Raw genomic sequence first — 23,306 nt, forward strand, 5'->3', positions numbered from 1 at the left:
GTTTAAGCCTAAGCATTAGCTTGGGAAGGTAAGACAAGTCTTCAGATCCCTGCATGTGTGCATTGCTCACGACACTACCTCATAAAATAATCAGTCATAAAATAATTTTCGCCTGGTGTCAGCTCCGTTGCCCCCTAATGTACTTTCCATTTCTGGAATTTCTATTCTCATGTTTCAAACACATTTGTCTTCAGGCTTCACATAGTTGCATTCCCCAATTGCTGATCTACTACCTCTGCCAATGGTTGTTATGGTTCTGTTAAGTACAGCATGTACTCACACGAGTACTGGTATGTATCATCTAAGTGAACTTGGGAAGAAGACAAAACACTAAGCTAACAAGCATAAAGAGTTCTCATGAACACATGTTTTGAAAATATACTTTATCCATTATCCAATGAGTACAGAACAGCAAATATCTTTAGTATCTTTAATATCTTTAGATACATTACACTTTTTATTTTACCAGGCAAGTCAGTTAAGAACAAATTCTTATTTTCAATGACGGCCTAGGAACAGTGCCTGTTCAGGGGCAGAACGACAGATTTGAACCTTGTCAGCTCGGGGATTTGAACGTGCAACCTTCCGGTTACTTGTCCAATGGTCTAACCACTAGGCTACCCTGCCGCCCCCTTACAATACCTCATCTGAATTTGAATTTAAATACACAGCAGTAACCAGGTTTCCTTCCAACCTTTTTATGAGAATAAAGTACATGTTGGATAAAAAATGTCATGACATGCCTGATGGAAACAGAACATTTTTCTGTAAACGTTCCAAATGTTGTGTCTGTAAAATTAATTATGCGAGAAATGTCGGCGGAAACGCGGTCATGCGCAAATATTGATATAATAACCATCATATCGAAGTAAACTTGGGAGTCACGTGATGACGTGGCGTGTGGTCCTTCCATTACGACTCGTCGAGAAAGCACGCAGTTTATTAGGCTACAGATTAAATACATTGAACTTCACAGGGAGGTGAAAGTGCAAGGTGATAAACTTGATGCTCCTTTCCAATAATTATCGAGGGTCTTACTCTGGTGACGTGATCATCGATGCTTGGCTGCAGTTTGGCAAATAAAAATAATTTTGCTCTTTTGCCTATAATAATCTCATTGTGTAGCCTATACGTGGCTAGAGAGCACATTCCAATACCAGAGTGGACAAACTCCCCATATAACAAAATAAAAATTGTGAGAAAACCATATGTAGATTTCAAAATGCAATGGAAAACCATTTAACTTGTATTTTTATTAGGTACATTGGAATTTAAAGCAAAACAATATTTGTATGTGCACTATGTCATCACGCACAGCCTTTTATCTGCGACAAGTCAATTTGAGGGAAACACATTTCGGGTTGGAAAATGTGCATTTGTTTTTATGCAAATTTAGAATATTTACATGAAAATCTGACGCCAATTAGATGGTAACCTAGCTAGTGACTAAAATGTCAAGTGACAAAAAAAAAATTAAACCATGCAGTGATGGACAAAAACATCAATGTAGCAAACATGCTTAAAGTATGAATGTACCATATGCAGGACCACAGTAGCTACACAAGGTTAAACATCGGTGACATCACAATATGTCCATTTTGTGATGTGTACGTTTTTCTCTATATATTTTTTTAGATTCTGTGGAACCCAGAGTGGCATGCTGGATCAATTAGTTAGCCAGCTAACCTTGATAAGCAACCAGAAATAACTATTGATTTTCTGGTTCATTAAAAAGCTAAACTTAGATATGTTTCATTCGATGAATCAATTTGACCACGCCCATTTCAAACCTGTCTCTCTCTCTCTCTCATATATATATATATATATATATATATATATATATATATATATATATATATATATATATATATATATATATATATATATATATATATATATTCAGGCAAGTTAGCTGGCTAACTCCTTGATCCTGCTTTGTAGTATACCCTCAGGACTACCTGACAAACAGTGGCAATTGTTACTGAGTGGACTATCCTGGCTAGATAAATACGCAATCAACCATAATTGCCATGCAAGCAAAGGGGCCCTATTCAAGCAATCCCAGTAACCACACATTATCAATACAAAATCATCATGTTTACAGTGGAAAACAGAAACAAATGATTTCTAGTAAACACAAAATAGCCTAGAAAATAACAGAAATATAAGTGCAAGATCAAACCTTGGTACTGACGTAAGATGAATGACACAACTAAACATAATGGATAGGCATTCTGATTAGCTATAACTTGTTTTAAAATCGAACGTAAAAATGTTGTAATCAGATTAACTGGACCCAATCTGATATGTACCGTAGTATGTTTATAGGCCCACAAGTCCATTAGTACATCCGGAAGTTGTGCCAAGAGATCCATGCCAGTTGTCTTGTTACTCAATGACCTGCACAGACCGGTGAGCCGCACTGGTGATGTCGTTCACAAAGGAACCCTTATTCATCCCTTGCTGTAGGACAAATTATTAAAATATACATTAGATTTCCCCCTTGATACTGACTTTTCCCCCCTTGACAAAATAATAAGTTATGGCATATTTACAGTTACTAGCTCACAGCAGGTTTCTCACCAAGTGTTGCCCAAGTGAAGCTGAAATGTCAAGCAACTGATGGAAGAGATCAAGACCCAACTATAGTCATTATAAATTAAGGATGAAAAGACAAGGGATAAGTTGTCCTAGGTCTGCAGAGCCTAGCACTGTCGAACCTGTTTCTCTAGATTCCTTGGCTGTACCATTTCAGCACCCCTATGGTTCCCATGCATCTAATCTTTTTCAGGTGTACAGAATACCACCAAACAGAACATAATCTCTCCATCCATCCTCCACTGTTTTGGATAATTACCTGACTGGGGCGTGGATTAGGTTCACAGAACTGAGGAAATAACCTTGACACACCCTCGACACACCCCACCCAGTCGAGTACAGACAGATACTGTGGATCTCTATTCTGTGTTTTCACAACATAAAAAAGGAACCAGCAGAAATAATAGCAACTACCTTCAGGGAATGGGTGATGAGTCATCACACAGATTACCGTACTGAGCCTGCCTATTCAGATTGACCTTTCTATTGCCCCCATTGTAAAACCCACCCAATCACATGTTGTCTTTGATTTCATTTGGTATTGATGAGTAAACTGGTAGATAAAACACATATCTGACAAAAGAGGTCAATTTGATCTGCAACAGGGATATCACGTTGCATCTTGCAAAAACAGAATTTGTTTGAAGTATCAGCCCAAAATCCATACCTTTTTTAGGAAACTCTGTACGTCTTTCTCTGACCAGAGGCTGTAGAGGAGCACACCTGCAGCTTTGCTGGCCTTTGGGAAATCCCTATCAAGAGAAAAAACAATCCATGTAAGACTGGGGCATTCTTTCTATTATACTCAAACTCAAAGCTCTGTTATCTGGGTTCTTTGTATATTGCAACCTGTTCTAATGTATTGTCCAATGGTTACAGTGAAACACGGAAATGTATTTTTGAGTTGAGACGAGCACAGGGTCAAGCTGCAGTGAGTGCAGTGCCCTTGGATGGAGAGCATGTTGTAGGGTTAAGGGCCTTGCCCAAGGGCCCAAAGGTAGGGGAATGGGAGGGGATTATTATTTATTTATTTTTGACCATTTTAAACACAATAAAACCACACATGTGGATACAGTACAATGCCATTCAAATCATTGTTCAAACACCTATTTCCATTGTTGTCCTGTTGAAAATACATGAAAAAATAAATATACACAAGATTATAACACGAAAACAAAATACATTTCAAATACATCTCGTCAGTAGGGAGGAAACAGTAAAAGCAATCAAATAGATGACCAAGTATGTGCAGTTTTAAAACGTTTTCCCAATAAAACATTTCTTAAGTTTTACCTTAAAACTCCCTAGCGTAGGGATGGATTTTATATGGATTGGTACACCATTCCATTCCTGTGCACCTGACCAGTGTTAAGGAAGTTTTTTTCAGATATGCTTCTATAGCGCACCGGCCTGATAATGGCAAAACTGGCAAAAAATTATAATAATTAAAAAAAGAAAAGAAAAGTGGCTATGAGTCTCAAATGCAATTAAAATAACCAGACAGGTAACTGGGGGCAAGGCCATGTATAACCTTAAAAACCATTCCGTTTGATTTTCACCACCCAGAGATCAACTGGAAGCCAGTTCAGTTCCCTGAATATTATGACCAATGTGAGTCCTAGGGCTAGAGCTTGAGTATAATTCTCATCAGTTTATTTTGGGCTGTTTGAAGTTCGTCTTTCAGATTTGTTGTCATGCCACTGAACCATGAGATACAAGCATAGCCATAGTGGCACTGGATCAGAGATGCTGCCAAGGTCCTCATAGTCTCTGTATCCTTGAGGATGTGAATCCAGCAGCCCTCCATCCATTTGGCAGATCGAACGGGCCATTTTTCAGCCACGGGTACCAACTCCTTAGCCGCAGGACTAACTACGGCTAACATGACATTTTTTTTGCAATACAGAATATTGACCAGGCCTTACCTGTTCTTGCTCAGGTCGTTAACTGAGTTGACCAGCTTGTTGGTCAGCAGGGGTTTCCCCAGCTCGGGCTCCTTCATCAGCAGACTGTGGCTGGTTTGGCACGCCATGGCCAGGGTGTCATCACACTTCGTCTCTTCCTTGGTCCAAGAGCTGAGGATGCCAACTAGTTCTGGTAGGGTCTGTCGGGCTTCAGACAAAAACACATCCCATTAGGTCATTCACTTCCAGCAAACGCACTCTTTGAAGTGTTGCTAATTCAACCACAAAATGTTAAAAGCTAAAACAACCAAAGGTCAGGTGTAAATAAAATGTTTAATCCTCTCTGAAGGGAAGGGGAAAGTGAAGGGAAAGGCTATACCTAGTCAGTTGCACAACTGAATGTATCCAACCGAAATGTGTCTTCCGCATTTAACCCAAGTACCCAACCGCTTAGAATCAGAGAGGTGGGGGAGGGCAGCCTTAAAATACCAGGAGAAAATTTGCTTAGCTAAACTGGCCCTGCGAGATGTTTGCGCTCAATGCAAACTACACAATCATTGAAACAAGGTTGCCTCCGACCAAACATTCTAGGTTCCATCTGTTCTACAAAGAACAGGGCTATGATTGGTGTCCATGCTCACCCATGGTGCTCTGAAGGCGTTGGTTCTTGGCCAGGTTCCCTACCAGAGACACAGCAGTTTTCTGGAGGCTGGGGTTGGAGGATTGCAGCAAGGGAGAGATGTGAGGCAGGCCGTTCAGCTTCTGCACGATGCTCTGGCTTATCACACTAGATACCTGTGGACACAGAGATGAAGACATTATAAAAGGGTCTATGAAGGGTTTGTGAAGCATATTAAGTTAAGTGGTACCATGACGTGAATGTTGTTTTTTACTACACGCATGTGGTGCATGTTTTTCTCTATACATTTGTTGCATTTAAAATACTTTTTGTGTGAATATATAATGAAATAATCCAAATTATGAGTGTTGTTCATACAATGCCATGGTAAGCAGTGAGGTTCTGCAGGGCTCCAGAGCAGGCCTCCAGGGTCTCTTCTCTCTGGCTGGACCCCAGCAGAGACAGGTAACTCTGCATGGTCTTGGAGTGGAAGAGCCAGCCTGCTCCTTTAGGGTTCTGCTCCTCCATCACAGGGTAGTCAAAGTGACTCTACAAGAGTTTTAAAAAAAAATGTTTTTTTTTTAGGCGATGGAAAATATACGACGGAAGTCGGTGTACATGTAATTGCCGTGTGTAATGATACATTTTTTTTTATAGATCATTCAATACTATATGTTGTTATTGTGTATCCGTCTCTCTCTGCTCTCCCTGGATTTGATTTGACCCATATGCCTGTCTCACCTCCTGCTCCTGGACCTTGCTGCTCTGTGGGCTGAAGCACCCAATGGGGCCGGTCTCACTGGGGGTGTTGGCCCTGCTGGGGGTCCTGGCCAGGGCATTGATCCTGCTGAAGAGGGCCGGGGCTTCACTCTCCAGCTGGAAGCTCAGGTTGTGCAAGACACACACACAATTTTCCACAGACTGACACAGACAGAGGCAAAGTATTAAAGGGTTGGTTAGCTTAGCATGTACTGTATCTCCATTTGAGCACACACATGTTCATAGTATGATCCATCCAACTCCAAGTTAGAAAGTAGGTAGCAACAAACATGCAACCGTTGGAGAAAATGTATTCCATGAAACGTTCACATGTAGTTAGAGCTAGACTTTCTATTATTGCTGAATAATTATATTCCATGAATTCAACATTACCTGTTTAAATTTTATTTTAAGTAATTAAATGTTGCATGCTCACCTTGTCATCTGGCGTCTCTGCAGCCACACAATGCTGGACATAACTGACCAGAGAGTCGACGAGGCCTCGACAGTTACGCATGGCCTGCCTGTTGCCTTGAGTCGCACAGCTCAGGTTTCTGTTGGGACAGTCAGGGAAAATGAAGTTAAAATGGTCTTGTCATACATCAGGTAAAGGCAGGTCAGGCCAGCATTGTGTAGTCTGACAGTGGATAACAATACAGACTAGAACAAAACAGTACATTCATTCATTAGTGACAGTAAGAATTTGTATTATGCTATTCACCCAATCCTGAGATTGGCACAGACACAATTGAAGAGGCTAGGAGTAGTATCGAGAGTAAGCTACAGGTTCAGCCAGTGCAGTGCTACTGGAACAAATCTAATTAAGCGCTTCGCTCAATGCCAAAACAAGCGTAGATGGTACCTGGGATCTATCATCATTAGCCCCTCCCATTGCCAGTTCATAAGTCTGTCTCTCTAACTTCCTGGATAACTGCCAGTATCCATCTGTGCAATGTGCACTCCTGGTCTACAGCATTGATTAATGCGTCTCACCGTAGACATGCCGTAGCATGGTAGAAGACCTCTGGGTCTTGGTTGTTGTTTGTCTCATCTCCAGTGTATGGTACTACCACAGTCTCAGTCAGGACAGGCAGAGCACTACGCACCAGCTCTGGCTTCAGACTGTCTGCAGATGACAGGTTCCAAAGGAGACCTGAAGAGAAAGGACAAAGTTGCAGTAGTTCAGTGGTAGTAGAAGCAGCAGTTGTTCAAATAGCTGGTACCTGCTACTCATGTGGCATTATTACCATCGATCTTAGCAAGCTCAACGCAAACAATAAATTCAACACAAGCAATACTAGATAGCCAACACAGTGCACATTGATCAAACTGTTATGACACGGGCACGGCGTGCACTTCCCAAAGCATAACTAGGAAAGAGAACAAAAGCCTGCGCACCTTTCGTGTCACGCCCTGACCTTAGAGATCCTTTTAATTCTCTATTTTGGTTAGGTCAGAGTGTGACTATGGTGGGCAATCTAGTTTTCCTATTTCTTTGTTTGGCCTGGTATGGATCCCAATCAGAGGCAGCTGTCTATCGTTGTCTCTGATTGGCAATAATACTTAGGCAGCCTTTTTCCCACCTTAGTTTGTGGGATAGGTGCTGTGTAGCCTGCAGAACTTTACGTTCATTTTGTATTTTGCTGTTTTTCGGTGTTCATTTAAAATAAAGTAAGATGTTCGCCTACCACGCTGCACCTTGATCTAATTCAACCAACGAACGTGACACTTCGAGTCTCCACGACCAGGGTTGACACGAAATACGAGGTGTTTCATTTTCACTTAAGTACAGTACAGCTCTGTCATTGTCACTAATGTTGCCACTACCATCTCTTATAACCGAAAAATACTTCTAGACATCAGGACTGAGATTACTCACCACGGATTAGCAGAATCCTTTTTTTCCTTTTACGTGTTTGACGAGCCCGATGCGAAGGATATACTGCTTTCTCAGGAACAGGCCCAGATCCCCGTGATTTGCGTGAAGGCGGAGAAAAAGGGGCCGAAGGGCGGGCTGCCTTCTGAGAATTCGTAGGCGATCGAATAAACCCCCACTTCCTTCCATTCTGCCAGAAAACGTGCAATCTTTGGAGAATAAAATCAATGACCTACGCGGAAGATTAAACTAGCAATGGGACATTAAAAACGGTAATATCTTATGCTTCACAGAGTCGTGGCTGAACGACGACACTATCAACATACAGCTGGCTGGTTATACACTGTATCGGCAGGATAAAACGTCTGGTAAGACAAGGGGCGGCGGACTATGTATTTTTGTAAATAACAGCTGGTGCACGATAACTAAGGAGGTATCAAGGTATTGCTCGCCTGAGGTAGAGTATCTCATGATAAGCTGTAGACCACACTATCTACCTAGAGAGTTTTCATCTGTATTTTTTATAGCTGTTTACATACCACCACAGTCAGAGGCTGGAACTAAGACAGCATTGAATGAGCTGTATTCCGCCACAAGCAAACAAGAAAACGGTCACCCAGAGGCGGCGCTCCTAATAGCAGGGGACTTTAATGCAGGGAAACTGAAATTCATTTTACCAAATTTCTATCAGCATGTCAAATGTGCAACCAGAGGAAAATAAATTCTGGACCACCTCTACTCCACACACAGAGACGCATACAATGCTCTCGCTCACACTCCATTTGGCAAATCTGACCATAATTCTATCCTCATTACAAGCAAAAATTAAAGAAGGAAGCACCCGTGACTAGATCAATAAAAAAGTGGTCAGATGAAGCAGATGCTCGGCTCCAGTACTGTTTTGCTAGCAAAGACTGGAATATGTTCACAGGATTCCTCCGATGGCATTGCAGACTACACCACATCAGTCATTGGCTTCATCAATATGTGCATCGATGATGTCGTCCCCACCGTGACCGTACGTACATAAACAAACTAGAAGCCTTGGATTACTGGCAGCATCCGCATTGAGCTAAAGGCTAGAGCTGCTGCTTTCAAGGAGTGGGACTCTAACACGGAAGCTTATATGAAATCCTGCTATTCCCTCTGACGAATGATCAAACAGGCAAAGCGTCAATAAAGAACTGAGATCGAATTGTACTACACCGGCTCTGACATTTGTTGATTGTGGCAGGGCTTGCAAACCATTACAGACTACAAAGGGAAGCACAGCTGCGAGGTGCCCAGTGACACGAGCCTACCAGACGAGCTAAACTACTTATATGTTCGCTTCGAGGCAAATAACACTGAAAAATGCATGGGAGCACCATCTGTTCTGGGAGACTGTGTGATCACGCTCCCCCGCAGCCGATGTGAGTAAGACCTTTAAACATATCAACATTCACAAGGCCGCAGGGCCAGACGGATTACCAGGACGTGTACTGTGAGCAAGTGCTGGCAAGTGTCTTCACTGACATTTTCAACCTCTCCCTGTCCGAGTCTGTAATACCAACATGTTTTAAGCAGACCACCATAGTGCCTGTGCCCAAGAACACTAAGGTAACCTGCCTAAATGACTACCGACCTGTAGCACTCACGTCTGTAGCCATGAAGTGCTTTGAAAGGCTGGTCATGGCTCACATCAACATCATTATCCCAGAAACCCTAGACCCACTCCAATTTGCATACCACCCCAACAGATCCACAGATGATTCAATCTCTATTGCACTCCACACTGCCCTTTCCCACCTGGACAAAAGGAACACATGCCCTACCACCTGTGAGAATGCTATCAATTGACTACAGCTCAGCGTTCAACACTATCATTACATGTCGATGACACAACAGTGGTAGGGCTGATCACCGACAATGACGAGACAGGGAGTAGACCTGGTATAGAGGTCCTGGATGGCAGGAAGCTTGGCCCCAGTGATGTACTGGGCCATTTGCATTACCCTCTGTAATGCCTTGCGGTCAGAGGCTGAGCAGTTGCCATACCAGGCAGTGATGCAACCAGTGCTCTCGATGGTGCAGCTGTAGAACCTTTTGAGGATCTGATGACCCATGCCAAATCTTTTCAGTCTCCTGATGGGGAAATAGGTTTTTGTTGTGCCCTCTTCACGACTGCCTTGGTGTGCTTGGACCATGTTAGTTTGTTGGTGATGTGGACACCAAGGAACTTGAAGCTCTCAACCTGCTCCACTGCAGCCCTATCGATGAGAATGAGGGCGTGCTAGGTCCTCTTTTTTCCTGTAGTCCACAATCATCTCCTTTGTCTTGATCACGTTGAGGGCGAGATTGTTGTCCTGGCACCACAAGGCCAGGTTTCTTACCTCCTCCCCCTCTTTTACAACTCTGCTACTCTCGGTTGTTATCATCTATGCATAGTCACTTTAATTACTCTACCTACATGTCCATACTTCATCAACTAACCGGTGCCCCCGCACATTAACTCTGTACCCCCCTGTATATAGTCTCGCTATTGTTATTTTACTGTTGCTCTTAATTACTTGTTACTTTTATTTCTTATTCTTATCCATATTTTTTGAAACTGCATTGTTGGTTTGGGGCTCGTACGTAAGCATTTCACTGTAAGGTCTGTTGTATTGTTGTATTCGGCGCATGTGACTAATACAATTTGATTTGATTCATATATATCACAGATACTGTAGTACTGTTGCTAGTCAAGAACCAGGGTAAATATTTGATTACACAAGAGCCGGTTGATTGAACACAGCCTCTGGAAGACGGAACAATAGTGAGAGCAGGCTGGTCTAGCCTCCAGAACACAGTGTCACGTTCTGACCGCAGTTCTGTTATTTTATCTTTGTTTTAGTATGGTCAGGGCGTGAGTTGGGTGGGCAGTCTATGTTTGTTTTTCTATGTTGGTTTTTGAGTTCGGCCTAGTATGGTTCTCAATCAGAGGCAGCTGTCAATTGTTGTCCCTGATTGAGAATCATACTTAGGTAGCCTGGGTTTCAGTTTTGAGTTGTGGGTGTTTGTCTTCCATGTCAGTGTTTGTCGCCACACGGGACTGTTTCGTTCATTTCACGTTTATTGTTTTGTATTTCGTAGTGGTCAGTTTATGTTTTAAAATAAACATTATGGACACTTACCACGCTGCGTTTTGGTCCTCCGATCCAGCTCGCTTCTCCTCCTTAGAAGAGGAGGACGAGATCCCTTACACACAGACTATTGTGAGATGTCTCACCTATATCAAGTTCCCCTGGCACAATGCAGCACAAGAGAACACCGGTGTGACTGACAGCAGGATCTGATCAGGTTTAAGGGGAGCGTGTTTAGTGAGAGTGAGTGATTTCCTGTGCTCTACGGCACAAATACAGTGCCTTGCGAAAGTATTCGGCCCCCTTGAACTTTGCGACCTTTTCCCACATTTCAGGCTTCAAACATAAAGATATAAAACTGTATTTTTTTGTGAAGAATCAACAACAAGTGGGACACAATCATGAAGTGGAACGACATTTATTGGATATTTCAAACTTTTTTAACAAATCAAAAACTGAAAAATTGGGTGTGCAAAATTATTCAGCCCCTTTACTTTCAGTGCAGCAAACTCTCTCCAGAAGTTCAGTGAGGATCTCTGAATGATCCAATGTTGACCTAAATGACTAATGATGATAATTACAATCCACCTGTGTGTAATCAAGTCTCCGTATAAATGCACCTGCACTGTGATAGTCTCAGAGGTCCGTTAAAAGCGCAGAGAGCATCATGAAGAACAAGGAACACACCAGGCAGGTCCGAGATACTGTTGTGAAGAAGTTTAAAGCCGGATTTGGATACAAAAAGATTTCCCAAGCTTTAAACATCCCAAGGAGCACTGTGCAAGCGATAATATTGAAATGGAAGGAGTATCAGACCACTGCAAATCTACCAAGACCTGGCCGTCCCTCTAAACTTTCAGCTCATACAAGGAGAAGACTGATCAGAGATGCAGCCAAGAGGCCCATGATCACTCTGGATGAACTGCAGAGATCTACAGCTGAGGTGGGAGACTCTGTCCATAGGACAACAATCAGTCGTATATTGCACAAATCTGGCCTTTATGGAAGAGTGGCAAGAAGAAAGACATTTCTTAAAGATATCCATAAAAAGTGTTGTTTAAAGTTTGCCACAAGCCAAATGGGAGACACACCAAACATGTGGAAGAAGGTGCTCTGGTCAGATGAAACCAAAATTGAACTTTTTGGCAACAATGCAAAACGTTATGTTTGGCGTAAAAGCAACACAGCTGAACACACCATCCCCACTGTCAAACATGGTGGTGGCAGCATCATGGTTTGGGCCTGCTTTTCTTCAGCAGGAACAGGGCAGATGGTTAAAATTGATGGGAAGATGGATGGAGCCAAATACAGGACCATTCTGGAAGAAAACCTGATGGAGTCTGCAAAAGACCTGAGACTGGGACGGAGATTTGTCTTCCAACAAGACAATGATCCAAAACATAAAGCAAAATCTACAATGGAATGGTTCAAAAATAAACATATCCAGGTGTTAGAATGGCCAAGTCAAAGTCCAGACCTGAATCCAATCGAGAATCTGTGGAAAGAACTGAAAACTGCTGTTCACAAATGCTCTCCATCCAACCTCACTGAGCTTGAGCTGTTTTGCAAGGAGGAATGGGAAAAAATGTCAGTCTCTCGATGTGCAAAACTGATAGAGACATACCCCAAGCGACTTACAGCAGTAATCGCAGCAAAAAGTGGCGCTACAAAGTATTAATTTAAGGGGGCTGAATAATTTTGCACGCCCAATTTTTCAGTTTTTGATTTGTTAAAAAAGTTTGAAATATCCAATAAATGTCGTTCCACTTCATGATTGTGTCCCACTTGTTGTTGATTCTTCACAAAAAAATACAGTTTTATATCTTTATGTTTGAAGCCTGAAATGTGGCAAAAGGTCGCAAAGTTCAAGGGGGCCGAATACTTTTGCAAGGCACTGTATATTTAATGTAAATATGCATGTTTTGGTATCAGAAAGCAACACAAGCGTGTTTGGCTTTCATACCCGCTTGCATTCACACTGGGGCACATGTCTGCAAAGCGTCAGCATTCTGTGATGTCACTAGACGGAGAAGTGTTGTGTACAGAAATAGAATAGTGTTCTCTACCTGTGAGTTGTTTCTGTGTCTCGGTAGAGTCTGTGTCTCGGAGCAGGGCCAGTGCCTCAGTGATGCCCCCACAGCGCTGGACCTCCTCCTTGTTGCCCGCGTCTTTAAAGGCCAAGTTCCGCAGGGCGGCGGAGGCAGTCTGTTGGACCTGGGGACTGGGACACCTAAGTAGGTTCACCAAAGGGGGGATCCCTTTGAGCCGCAACACCTGAGAGACATGTAAAACTGTTAAGACATCCTAATTCGGGACAGTGTCCTTCAGGACAGGACAGAGTTGTTTAATCCTGGTCCAAGAGACCCAGATGCGTGTCCTCACCTCCTGCTTGGCCTTGTCCTCTGAGTAGGTAGCGTGTTGGATGAAGGAGGCTCCACAGAGCTGGTAGTTCTCATCTCCACTGGACAGGTACTCCACCGCCTCCTTCATGGTTATATCAGCTATCTGACCATTACCATTAATCCTGTTGGGAAAAGCACATACACGTATCAACACCTGTTCACAAACATTTCAAATGCAACTCATCAAAGCCCAAAGCAGCATTTACACACTCACTCAATCCACTCACCCCGCTTCACCCTTGATCTTGATCCCTGATATCTTGGACTCAGCCACAGAAAGGTTTGAGGGTGCCCTCTCAATACGACCTTGGCTGCTGGTAATCTGGCCACTACTTTTCGTCTGACGCGTGCCAATCAACTGGCTGTTCCTTTTCTGCACCTCGTTGCCTTTGACAGCGACCTGAGAGGAGCTGTTGCCATTGGAGATGACCTGACTGCTATTCCTCTCGGTCAGGAAGAAGCTGGACCTGTTGGGCTGGAGCTGCCGGGCGGGGGCCGAGGACTGCAGTAGCTGCTGCTGCGTGGTGGTGGTACTAGTAGTGGTGGGGAAGGGGGCCAGGTCAGGCACACTGCGGCTGCTGTTGTGCTTGCCTATGGTGGGGCTGAGAGGGAATCGTCTCTCCCACTGGCTGGAGCTGCTCATGTTCCTCTGGACCGTAGATTCCTTGGAGGCCACGACCCTTCGCTTGGTGCTTTTCTCATAGCTGAGCTGCAGGACAAAGGAATTGAGTAAATGCTAGCAGACACAAAGCAGGAATATTGCAACACTTTCAACTTCATTCCAAAATCATAATACACACAAAGGCGTAGACCCACTTTGATGAAGATAAATACCGTGTACTGCATTGAATCAATCTATTGTTATTGATAACTATTCTAGACTTGTCTGATTGGCAGAGGGCAGTGGGAAATCAGAACTATTCATATACGATTTGTAGTGGGCACCTCTCCAGAATAAGATTTATGTTACATAAACAGTTGCGACAGGCATCATCATGACTGGACAGGACAGGCCGAGACACACTACATACAAACAGAACATTTTGTGAATGCTTGTTTTTCTCACCGACTGGGAGTTGTGTGAGACATCATTTGTAAATAATGTGTTAGCAATGGTTTACAGACAATAGTAATTAGTAACCGAATTGCGTAATGTGTGACGATAATCTATATAATATGTTGAGTGTCAATATGGATTTCTTTCTCTCTTTGTTCATGAACAAGAATGAAGTCCTCCAGAGCTCGGTTGAGGTGGAAACTTGGCATGGACCAGATTTCCGTTTGGAGTACTCATCATGCCTCACCTTTGTGAGGTGGATAAGTGAAAGCACATGATTGAGAGAAAGATGTCAGTTTCAACAATGAGTCAGGTGCCATTATGGGAGGATGCCTCACTTTTCTCACTTGTGCTGGAGAGAAAGCTGAACAACACTCCCCAGATTTCTGGAGCAATAATGACTGGGCAGTATCTCACATTCACACCCAGTCCTGTGGTTAGTCAGTCATCTCCAGCACCTGGTTACACCTGACTCAGACTCTCATGATAGACTGTTCCCATACATTGAGTAGCTGGCCATGTGAGATATGGTTCTGGGTTCCAAGAATAGTCTCAGATTTACTACCCCATGATGACCATGGCACTGCTTTCATTAATATCCACTGCGCCTAAAGCTGTAAAAGGGATTTTAGGGGATTTTTGTTGTTGTTGATCACCACTGAACCATAATTTGTCCTTAAATGATATACTGCTAAATACAACTGATAAACCAAGCACATTTATCAAAAATATGGGACAGTGTTTTCTATCTTTGTATTTAAAACAAAAGGGAATGTGATGTGAAATATGAAAAGCTTCATACCGTTTTTGAGAGGCCATTTGTACCATTAAAGAAGGCACCTCCATTAAGACTGGTAGGTGACTTAAAGGAGTCAGCGAATATGTTGATGTACACAGGACCTACGGAGAAAAACAAGAGATTGTAAATGGCTCTTAAAATATGTTAATATTAGTTATCACTGTAAAATATTGAGTGCGAGAAAATAGACACTGTTTATTGCTTTGATATGATTAAATTGAGGGCTTGAGGAAGCAAGTCTCCAAGCTGTAATGACTAATACGTTTGAAATCTTTAATCACATTACGAGATGCACTGTGATGAGAGATGCAGTAACTATGTTTGGCCATGTTTTTCCAACTGTCAAACATCAAATGTGTTTTGTTTAGGTGGGACAAAATGCATTTTTGAACATGTTTCATGTGAGCCTGCCAACCAAGCATTATACCTATTTGCTGTTTTGACAAAAACAAATTATTGTTATTGTACTGTTAACGTCATTGTCATGCCATCCACAGTGTCTTATGCTTTCAGATAATAAACAGGGAACTTATGCATTCTAGTGAAATATGTATTGTAAGTTGCTCTGGATCGGGGTTAGGCTTAATTCAGAACTTTGGAACTGACTCCCATTCAACTCATGAGTTGAAATTCAAATTCAAATTGGCCGCACCCCACAGGAGGCATAACTTGAATGACATGAAGTAGAATTTAATTCAGTGCAATTCAAATCAATTCCACTCAGTCATAAAACATGAGAGTTTCATTGAATCTGACAAGTCACACTTCCAGATACCAAAGAACATTTCACTTTACTCTGGAAACTATGTTCATAAACTATTTTAAGTGCTTAGAATAGCCAATTATTTTTCCACCAACCATTTCATTTCTTAGGCTTCTTTTGAAGGCCTCAGGGTCAACTTGAGGGTTAAAATAATGCATTCTGGGAGAGGTAGTATTTTCCCCATATTGATTTTTTTTTTATAACATAAAACATTCTCATTCAGGTTTTGTTTTCCTTGATTATTCATTTTAATATTTTATATGCATATAACGACATGTTTGATGTTATGTACATTACAGTATGTATATTTGTTTATACAACAGGTGGGTCTAATCCTGAATGCTGATTGGTTAAAAGTGCATTCCAGCCAGTGTCTATTCCACAAGTTACCACCGGATAAATCTATGACATTAAAATGCCTATTTACTGTTCCATCTGACTGTGCAATCCGCTGTCTCGTCAGCCCAGCCAGGCACTTTAAAAACTTGGATCTGCACTATAAAAAGCATCTAGACGTTATCTCACATTTCTTTGAGACTAACATTTAGTTTTTTAACAGCGGAGATTTGTATAAACTTTGCTGTCTGTCTCGCCAACATTTTCAACATTGTTTCAATATTAACATTTGATCTCCAGCTGTCCCATAGTAATGAACATGTCGGGAGTCAGGACAAAACAGCCAGGCAACGTTTCTCAGCTAATTGAAACCATGAATCAGCTGGCATCATTTTTATGGATATATACAAAGAAATGTCAATTGAAAAAAAGTAAAACGAAATGAAGTGCAGCTAGTTTGCAGTCTTTCCAGCTTCAGTTTGAAGTGATTGTGTTAGCTGTGTTGTTGGCTAGCTCCTCTGAACAACAGTGTCCTGACGAGAGAGCACATTTTCTATGCCAGGCAAAATTGCGCCTAATTAGCTCATTGTTATGGATGTATCCAAATAAATGTCACTAGAAAACAGCTTAATTAAATGCAAATGCAGCTACTTTGCTGTTATTCTGGCTGCACTTTTAATGTGACTATAAGTTAGCCGTAGTTGGCTAGCTAGCAAGCAAGGGATAAGAATGTTGCCAGCCAGTATGGTAATGGAACATTTAGAACGAATGACTGGAAACAGTCATTCGTTCTAAATACATAACAAGTATTTTTGTTCCATAGATACAGAACAAAAAGACTGAAAGACTGGGTCGTGTCTCTGGCAACCGAACCGATAGATTGAACGACCAGCTGGCTTGGGTAGCAACCCTAAATTTGTATCGGGACTATATTTTCTGGAAGGATGAAATAGTGTGAATAAATTCATCAACATAAAAAAAATATAATGCCCTCAAAGCCGGTGTTTGGAGGATATATCGGCACGGTTTGCCGGCCCTCAACAACACCCCCATGCCAATATATCCTCCAAACACCAGCTTCTCTGGCATTATCACTTAAATAGGGTACACCTAATATAGAATAGCAGAGGCATTTGAATTTCATTGAATTTCACTGAATAAAATTATATTTCCTTTCATTCATATTATATTTGCAACTATGTGTGCTGTTTACTACTTCAATTCAAATTAAATGCACATTCAATAACTGAATTGGAATTTATGAGTCATTCTCAATTAAATTCGGGAATTGAGCAAAACCGTGCTCTGGATAAGAGTGTCTACTAAATGACTCAAATGTAATGTAAAAAGTGTTCGGCTATAGTACTTACAACAAATAATAAATTATATTACTTATGTTTGTACATATGTCTTGAACTTGCTTTCTTTAAATTGTTTTATTGTGAGAGCTCTGGTGAGTAATTTTTCCAATGTAGGCTACTTATTATAATAAATACAGTTGAGTAAGATTTACAATGTAGGCTACGTAGACAGTTAGTGATGGAAAACATTAGCTGTAGTCAGTTCTCAATTTCCTTTTGAAAATGTAGAACAGGCCTGAGTGGTGTGGACATCATTCTATGGGTGTGGACATGGCCTTCCATGATGTGCAATAGGGTGCTCTTTGCAAATATATTAAAGATGTAGAATTCAAATTGGGATCTGATGTAGATGGTAACGACATTTTCATGAAATGAAGTTGAGTAATAATACATCAAATGTATTCTAATTAGTTTAGAAAATCTAAGATTTAGGGCGCTGGTTCAGATGTGCCAGCACAATGGCATAATGCAGTGCATGATAATCCAGCATCCTGGCATTGACATTTCCGACAACAGAGGGGCTCACTTTCGCAGCCCCTAGTGTTGCACGATACACCGAAACTTCTGTACTTTTCCGACACTACAACGTGAAAAAACGGTTTGGTACTTGAATTTTGTTCCTTTCGGTTCATCTATCAAATGTATCTTTGGTATCCAACAAAATGTATTTCATTAATTATAATATGTATTAATTTGCCCAAGTTTATCGTAAAACATTAACAGAATGCATCAGTGATTCATATTCCCTGCAGCTTTCTGAAGAGGCAACGGCACGTCTGTGTGTGTGCGGTGCGTATAGGCATTAGCGATGCTAATGATAACCGTCTTCGGGTAAACGGAAAGGCTTTCTAACTACTACAAAGAAGCCTACGTGGCAGAATCATGATTATTTGCATCAATCCAGGTGGGCATTTGTTTTGCAAACTCCATCATGTGTGTGTGTGTGCGCTACCGAAACACTGCTAACCAAACAAAAGTGGTAAATGCACGCTCACTTGAATTAAAGCTGCAATATGTAACTTTTAGGGAGCCCCAACCAAATTCACATAGAAATGTGACTTATAGATCTGTCATTCTCATCTCAGTTTCGATGGTACAATGATTTTATACACTATACTTGCTTGCTTTGTAACCTATTGTAGATCTATTTTCCACCTTCAAATTAATTGGCACACAGTCTGTGTCATCATTTTGAAAAGCTCCTGTTTGTTAGGATTTCTAAGAAAATCAGATAATTTACATGGAAGCATGATTGTCTCCCAGCGATCATGCCTAGCAGATTTTGGAGGACATGGGTTATTCTCATGAGAGAAAAACTCATCCAGGTTTCCATTTTGGAACTTGCTGCCATTGGCTGAAAAGTGTGCAATTACTTTTTAATGCTGATATTTGCTTTTTCTATTTTGTGACTGGCTTTGCCTTTGCATTTTTAAGCAGTGGTACAATATTCCTCTTAATGCTCTGATGGATGGCTGTGTTCCTATCCACAATGACTTCCTTGAGTGTACAACACATTAAGAACACCTTCCTAATATTGAGTTGCTTGATGGTGGTTTCTTGGTTTTTGTGCGATGAACTTAGCTTGTGTTGAAGATTGTGTTGAAGGGGGAAATCTACATTCAAAATCTGGAATTCAAAACCAACCAATAGTCTGGCCTGCTCAGGTCCCGCTACTATCCATCTCCAGAAGGCAGTGGGGTTCTCTGTTAGTCCAATGGCTCCCCCATGTTCCTTTTACCAGCTAATGATTTTTCTCATGGGCTTGGTCAAGTTGCATGAATGAGAACTTGTTTTGTGTTTTTGGCAGGACCCAGAAGTCTGAGAATGCTTCTCTGATGGTAGCCGGTAGAGCTTTCATGTCTTGAATGTGGATAGGAATCCACCTTGCGTAGTTTGCTCTGTCCAGTGCAAAGAACCTTGGTGCCAAGGCCTCTAATATTACAACAGAAATATCAACATCTCTAGTTCTGTGCACACAGAGAAAAATCATCACAATTCTTTAAAATTCAAGAACAATGTTCCAGAACTGGAAGGTTTGATACTTGCTTCTTTCTATGTATCAAAAGAAGTGCATTGTGGGCTCCAACAGCCAAGCATCTTTCAGGAGTTTTGACAATGAAAGCAAAGTAACTTGATTGTGCCTGTTTTGGTAAAGTGTGCTGCCTATACAGTAAGTATGAGCCTGCTGTCCCTGAAGATTCCACCCCAGCCTAATAATAACCAGCACCTCACAACATTCCCTGTTGATCCCCTACTAATTTCCCTAAGGATGTCATTTTGTTAGCTGGGTAGCTAGCTAGATTTAATATTATACACTGAACAAAAATATAAAATGCAACATGCAACAATGTCAAAGAGTCACAGTTCATATAAGGACATCAGTCAGTTGAAATGAATTCAATAGACCCTAATATATTAATTTTACATGACTGGGAATACAGATATGCATCTGTTGATCACAGATACTTTTAAAAAAGGTATGGGCATTGACCAGAAAAGCAGTTAGTATCTGGTGTGACCACAATTTGCCTCATGTAGTGCCGCACATCTCCTTCACACACAGTTGATTAAGCTGTTGATTGTGGCCTGTGGAATGTTGTCCCAGTCCTCTGCAATGGCTGTGCAAAGTTGCTGGATATTGGCGGGACCTGGAACACTCTGTCATACACATCAATCCAGAGCATCCCAAACATGCTCAATGGGTGACACGTCTATGAGTATACCATGGAAGAACTGGGACATTTTCAGCCTCCAGGAATTGTGTACAGATCCCTTCAACATGGGGCTGTGCATTATCATGTTGAAACATGAGGTGATGGCATGGCAATGGGCCTCAGGATCTCGTCACGGTATATCTGCGGATTCAAATTGCCATAGATAAAATGCATTTGTGTTCAAAGTCCGTAGCTTATTCCTGCCCATACCATAACCCCACCGGAACCATAGGGCACTCTGTTCACAACGTTGACATCAACAAACCGCTTGCCAACACACGACACCATACACACCATCTACACGGTACAGTTGAAACCGTGATTAATCCGTGAAGATCTCCCTTCTCCAGTATGCCAGTGGCCATTGAAGGTGAACATTTGTCCACTGAAGTTGGGTACGACGCTGAACTGCAGTCAGGTCAAGACCCTGTTGAGGATGACGAGCACGCAGATGAGCTTCCCTGAGACAGTTTATGACAGTTTGTGCAGAAATTCTTCGGTTGTCCAAACCCACAGTTTCATCAGCTGTCCGGGTGGCTGGTCTCAGATGATCCCACAGGTGAAGAAGCCGGATGTGGAGGTCTTGGGCTGGCGTGTTTACACATGGTCTGCTGTTGTGAGGTCAGTTGGACGTACTGCCAAATTCTCTAAAACGACATCTCTTATGGTAGAGAAATAAACATTACATTCTCTGGCAATTGTTCTGGTGGACAGTTGTGCAGTCAGCATGCCAATTGCACGCTCCCTCAAAACGTGAGACATCTGTGGCATTGTGTTGTGCGACAAAACGGCACATTTTATTGTCCCCAGCACAAGTTGCACCTGTGTAATTATTATGCTGTTTAATCAGCTTCTTGATATCCCACCAGTCAGGTGGATAGATTATCTTGGCAAAGGAGAAATGCTCACTAACAGGGATGTAAACAAATTGGTGCACGCAATTTGAGACAAAATAAGATTGTGCATATGGAACATTTCTGGAATATTTTATTTTAGCTCATGAAACATGGGACCAACACTTTACATGTTGCATTTATATTTTTGGTCAGTATATGTTGCCTGTTGTTATCCTTTAGCTAGGTAACCAACAAGAATAATATTTTAAGTGAACAAAAACTGTGGCTAGCTTTTCTTGACACGGCTAGGGTTATGTAAAAGCCTATGTTAGAACGACCATCTCCGGTTTAAAGTCATTTTGAAATTATCCTTGTTCTCAATCAATTAGCTAAATAATGCAACTCCCGGGGAACACGGGGTGTGTTGGAATTTTTAAAAGCTTGATAACATGATGTCTTTAACCTTTTAAAGACATTTGTTAAGGTGATTCATGTAGTAGTTCAACAAAAGTGGTTTATAGATAGATTTCTGCCACTTAGGTCACATTGCTTATTAAATATAATGGCATATTGTTGAAGGCTGGTCCATTACTCACAAATCCACAATATGTTTTATTATAAATGGCAACAAAAAATCAACAGTAATATCCCCTTTCCAAAATATGATTCAGTATTGGCGATTATAATGGATTATTATGTTAAAAAGAATCAGGGTTCCTTGCCCCAATTTTCTGGGCATCCATTCTAATAACAATTAACACATCCCAAAGAGTATCTCATACAAATGTAAGGCTTAAATCCACTGGGTAACAGTTTCATATCAAGGTGATATTACATAAGTCGTAGTGTAATGTAAAAGTCTATGTTAGTTTAAGGTCATATTCAGAGGAAACAAGCCATGTTCTCAAAATATTTGCTATATATGGTAACTCCTTGGGTGTGTTGGCAATTCTTTTAACTTGATAACGTAACAGGTTTTTAACCCTTTAAAGACATTTGTTGAGGTGATTCGTGTAGTAGTTCAACAACATGTGAGAAGTGTACAGGTTGATTTCAGGTGTTTCCTGACAATTTCTTCCACTTCAGGCAGGTTGGCTATGAAATATAAGACTGCTTCAGTGCTACTTACAAATACACAATATTTGTATTATATATGGCTACAAAAGGTCAACAGTAATATCACATTTCTAAAATCTGATTCAGTATTTGTGGCCATACATTGGCCAAAATAGGGGTGCTTCTAATATCAATTAATAAATCTCAAAGAGCAACTCTAACAAATGTGACGCTTTATTCGCCCTGTACAGGTTTCCTAACTTTTTGAAGTTAAGCAGGAGGAGCACAATGAGGAAAAGAAAGCCATCAATAAGTCGATGTTTGTATTGGTTCAATAGTAAAGGATTCGAAATATATATAAGTTGGCCTAAATATATGTTTATTTTGATATTAAAATGACAAATGTTGCACTTTGTTTACTTAACAGACTACAAAAGTGGAGTTGCTGAAATTGTATTTGTGCGGTTTTCATATTTGACAATGAATACGCTAAATCATTCACAACAATGCACATCGTATGTAAAAAAAAAAAAATTAAACCATAACCAGATTTGACTTTAGGTCAAATCAAATAGCATACAAATAACTTATTAGGCTATCTATGTTTCTATAATAATAATTAGGCCTCTGCTTACTCGTTGGGGATGTCGTTGGCGACGACACAGATCCATGTTTACTGTACTTCGACTTGCCCCTCTTGATGGTTTGCACCTGATCCAAGACTCGCTGCTGTTTGGACCGAAGTTTTTTATCGGATGGCAAAGCAAGAGATGTCTCATCCACATTCCCGATGGACATGGCCGATTTCAACGGGTCCATTGTCATCATGAAGGTCCGTTTCCAGCTGTAATTAACAAATGCGACAGTCCGTTCCTAGGTCTGTACAGGTGGCGTTTGTACGTGCAATCGAATATACAATGCACCTTGCCCTGCCCTAAACAATGAACCACGCCCATTACAAATAAATAACACGGTTGTGCGTGTGGGTGTGAATGAAAGTAAGGGTTCATTTTACTAGTAATTATGTCTTCCTGTGCGGCTGCTGACTGAATATTCTGTAGAATAGGGGTCTTCAACCTTTTCTTGCCCAGGGACCCCCTCCCAGGCAAACCGGCAACCCAG

General features: G+C 41.4%; 1 protein-coding gene across 1 annotated transcript; it reads right to left on the reverse strand.

Annotated features, from left to right (window-relative positions):
* Positions 1-1,476: 1,476 nt before the first annotated feature.
* Positions 1,477-23,111, reverse strand: pkp1b (plakophilin 1b). Its single transcript, XM_021609227.2, has 13 exons — positions 22,820-23,111; positions 15,122-15,219; positions 13,490-13,971; positions 13,243-13,384; positions 12,927-13,134; positions 6,874-7,033; positions 6,317-6,434; positions 5,863-6,042; positions 5,500-5,670; positions 5,144-5,297; positions 4,524-4,710; positions 3,266-3,350; positions 1,477-2,463 (listed from the first exon to the last, which is right to left on the reverse strand). Exons 1-13 carry the CDS (start codon positions 23,010-23,012, stop codon positions 2,389-2,391), a joined length of 2,253 nt encoding a protein of 750 aa, XP_021464902.2. The 5' UTR covers positions 23,013-23,111; the 3' UTR covers positions 1,477-2,388.
* Between the last annotated feature and the right edge of the window lie 195 nt (positions 23,112-23,306).

This window comes from Oncorhynchus mykiss, chromosome 7 (genome assembly GCF_013265735.2).
Source record: "Oncorhynchus mykiss isolate Arlee chromosome 7, USDA_OmykA_1.1, whole genome shotgun sequence".
In the NCBI taxonomy this organism is placed as follows: Eukaryota; Metazoa; Chordata; class Actinopteri; order Salmoniformes; family Salmonidae; genus Oncorhynchus; species Oncorhynchus mykiss.

Excerpts from the sequence above, each read along its gene's own strand:
- pkp1b (XM_021609227.2), bottom strand. The coding sequence starts at position 23,012 with ATGATGACAATGGACCCGTTGAAATCGGCCATGTCCATCGGGAATGTG. Across the intron at positions 3,351-4,523 it reads AACGACCTGAGCAAGAACAG|GGATTTCCCAAAGGCCAGCA; the intron begins GTAAGGCCTGGT and ends TTCTCTTGATAG. Across the intron at positions 2,464-3,265 it reads TACAGAGTTTCCTAAAAAAG|CAAGGGATGAATAAGGGTTC; the intron begins GTATGGATTTTG and ends TTTGTCCTACAG.